The sequence below is a fragment of the Cystoisospora suis genome (assembly GCF_002600585.1).
Source record: "Cystoisospora suis strain Wien I chromosome Unknown contig_3095, whole genome shotgun sequence".
In the NCBI taxonomy this organism is placed as follows: Eukaryota; Apicomplexa; class Conoidasida; order Eucoccidiorida; family Sarcocystidae; genus Cystoisospora; species Cystoisospora suis.
Genome location: NW_027155890.1, coordinates 1 through 2940, shown reverse-complemented (window position 1 = coordinate 2940; position 2940 = coordinate 1). Strand labels below are relative to the sequence as shown.

At 53.5% G+C, this 2940-nt stretch overlaps 1 protein-coding gene across 1 annotated transcript; it reads left to right on the top strand.

The window, feature by feature from the left end:
• On the top strand, positions 1–881 carry CSUI_006190 (uncharacterized protein). Its single transcript, XM_068066354.1, has one exon. The coding sequence runs from the start codon at positions 482–484 to the stop codon at positions 743–745; it is 264 nt and encodes an 87-aa protein (XP_067921670.1). The 5' UTR covers positions 1–481; the 3' UTR covers positions 746–881.
• Positions 882–2940: the final 2059 nt, after the last annotated feature.

Here is a 2940-nt window from a genome sequence, read left to right as displayed (position 1 = left end):
GAACTGTAATGTGAAGATTCGGGTACCTGCTGATAAGTCCGCTACCTCCACCGCAGCACCATCATCCTCAACCCCAGCTCCATCATCGTCATCCACTTCGACGTCATCAGCCGCTGCTCCTTCTTCAAGTATTACTACTTTCATAGGAACGTTCTCTGTTTGCGTCTGCCTCGTCAAAACATATTTAGCTTGAGTCAGGGAACCAATGTGACCTAGACGGCTGTCACGTAGACCTCCGTGTAGTCTCTGGCAACTCAGCCGGATCCGTGAACGGGGAACTTCACTTCAAGACGGAAGCCTAAGAAAGGCCAGCTGATCTAGGACGACGAAAGAAGGGTCGCTTGACAGGACCCCAATCACGAAGGGAACTACCAAAATATCTTCCGCGAATGGGGATGGGTCTCGAAGTCATGTGAAAGTTGACCTTGCTTCGAAGCGGCCAGACAGACATTCGAGAGAAGAAGCATACAGACCGGGGCTCATGGATTGTTGCCTCTCCGCGAGTCCCTCTTTGTACAGCCGAGCACCCCGCCCACCCGTGCGCTCCTTCACTCGCGTATTTCCCGGCTTCTTTCGTACAAGACCACTGCGGCTGTCATGTCACACAGTGTGCCCGCGATTGGAGCTGCACCGGAAGGTGCGGGAAGGCTCAAGGCTTGTCTGCAGGAGCTTCGTAGGCGGACCAACTCCGTTCCACTGTGAGGGTGCTGACGTTGTGGCTCCGAGAGTTGACATGTACCGCTGATGTACAATATTGACTGCGACGTACTTCCTAGTGTTTTTTGACTTCTCAGACGTGACCATGCTGTTTTGTGTGGTCGAGTGTCGGTATACACACCATCGTTGGGTGTTAACTGCTGCGGGAGACTGGATTTGCGAGCTGAAGGAAAGTTCGGAGTGGACACCTGGAGCGGGGTTGACGACAAGCTTTCTGCACTTGATCTTGTCCCCATTGACTTGTCACAATACAGCAAATCTACCTGGCTTTCTGGTGTTGAATTACAGACTCTGTCTATGTATGCGACCCGAACGGTACACGGTCGTCAACCTAAGATGGGGAGTGTCTTTTGAAGAAGCTGCGCACCCGAGTTGCTGACCAAGACGCAGAGAAACAAATGAATTTTCTCGGGCCCGCACCACAGCCATCTCGCATTTTCTCCTCGACTGCCCTACGAGTCTGGCACCACAGCTCACCCTTTGACAGACACGTGTGGCTTGCCCCTTGTGTGTGAGGAGGCAATAGAGTGACAAGGTGAAAGAGTGGAGCATTTCAATGCTCAGCGCTATAATAACCGAGGCAGCACGGGGCGCACGTATCGCCTCTGGGGAGTTGCGTCAGAATGTTAGGCATGACCGTTCAGAGGCATCTCTGCAATCGGTTCTAAGGGTTAGACACGGGAGTTCTGAAACGCCTTTTAGGAGGAACAGAGAAGAAAGACCTTCGACGGTGATGTGGTCGAGAGGCCTTCCCTCTGACGGGTCCAGGAGTGAAAGCGCGGAAGAGGGAGTGGCATCTCACTCCTTGGAAACGAGTCTCTTTGAGGTTCTCGCTAGCTAGGGGCACGGCGAAAGTGGATGGTTGAGTCGCTGCTCTGCAGATCCCCGATATGCCACTCCGTATGCCTAGCGACACACCTGCCCCCCTATTAGAGTGTTCCGGAGTCCGCTGCTTCCCTTTCGAGGCCAGTCCCTGGTACACCTGTATTTCGCTTATCTTCGTGTGTACCTGGTACTGCACTGTGTTGGGCGCCCGCCGTAGAGAGAACCGGGGTTGGGTGAACTGTCATCACTCTGAGCTACAAGGTTTTGTTCCTCTGCATAAGTGGGCATTCTTGAATGAAGACAGGAAGTGCCCTTCTACATGCCTTTTCTCTTCTTCGCTTCAAAGAAGAACTAAACAAGTTCTCACGAAAGCGCGGAACAAGCTGAAAGCAACTGCTCCCTCCGTCTTGACGTCACATTCTTCCGAGACACCACCGCCGCCCCCCACCCCCCCGCTCGTCCTGTCTCCGCCAGCCCAAAGAAAACGTCTGGATAAAGGAGGATCAGACCTGGTAATAAGAAAACTATGTTCCGATACTTCTTCAGGGCGACGTACACACCTGCAACGCCGACAAAGCCCTGGCCATTGTAGGGTGCGCAGCAAGTGATATTTTCGTAGCGGCAAGCGGATTGCGAAGCACGGGAGAAGTGTGCTCGGTAGTATTTCCGGTGTACGTGTTCCAGTACGCGCTTCACTGGAGTAGTGGTTCTCCTTCACTAAGGTGAGGTAATATCTACTGCAGAGGATAGTGGACGCCAGGCCTGTTCGCTTAGAGAAGGGAACCGCTGTGCCGAGTGACCGTCAGTCCCATGTGAAGCTTTCCTGGTCTCTGTGCGTCCCGCTGGTGAGTGATGCGGTTTTTCCGTTGCATGTCTCACTTCGGCGTCACAGTTGCACTGTCAGCATTCGCTCCCTGGAGTGTAAGGCAAAGAAAAAACCAGAAAGAGCCTGCGTCCCTGTATGGCCGACCAAGAAGTCATGTCCCTCCGCTTCGACTTTACTTCCTCGGAACTAGGACGCGTGCAGCGAATCCTGACCCTGAAGGGGAGGGGACAGACGTTTGGCTGGAGGCGGCAATTACCTCTTGAGCCACTACCCGGGGACTGGTTGCCGGGCTGTGTCCGCTGTCCGGTTCACTCAACGGGGCTACGCAAACGCCACCTCACTACATCTCAAGCAGGAGGCCAGAGCAGACCAGTCACAAAGAGTCTCAGGAGAGACTATTGTTTCACCGCTCTACGAAGGCCTTCCCCGCGGCTGCATCGGGGTAACAGACAAAGGTGTACGGACAGGGCTTTCTTCAGAAGTAATATACCTTGAGCAAGACGAAAGAGAGCGAGGGGGACGTTCACTTCTGATTGCACAACTGTTATAGCTGGAGACAGTCTATATATAAA

Bases quoted from the DNA above. Each gene is read 5' to 3' on its own strand.
- CSUI_006190 (XM_068066354.1), top strand. From the start codon at position 482: ATGGATTGTTGCCTCTCCGCGAGTCCCTCTTTGTACAGCCGAGCACCC.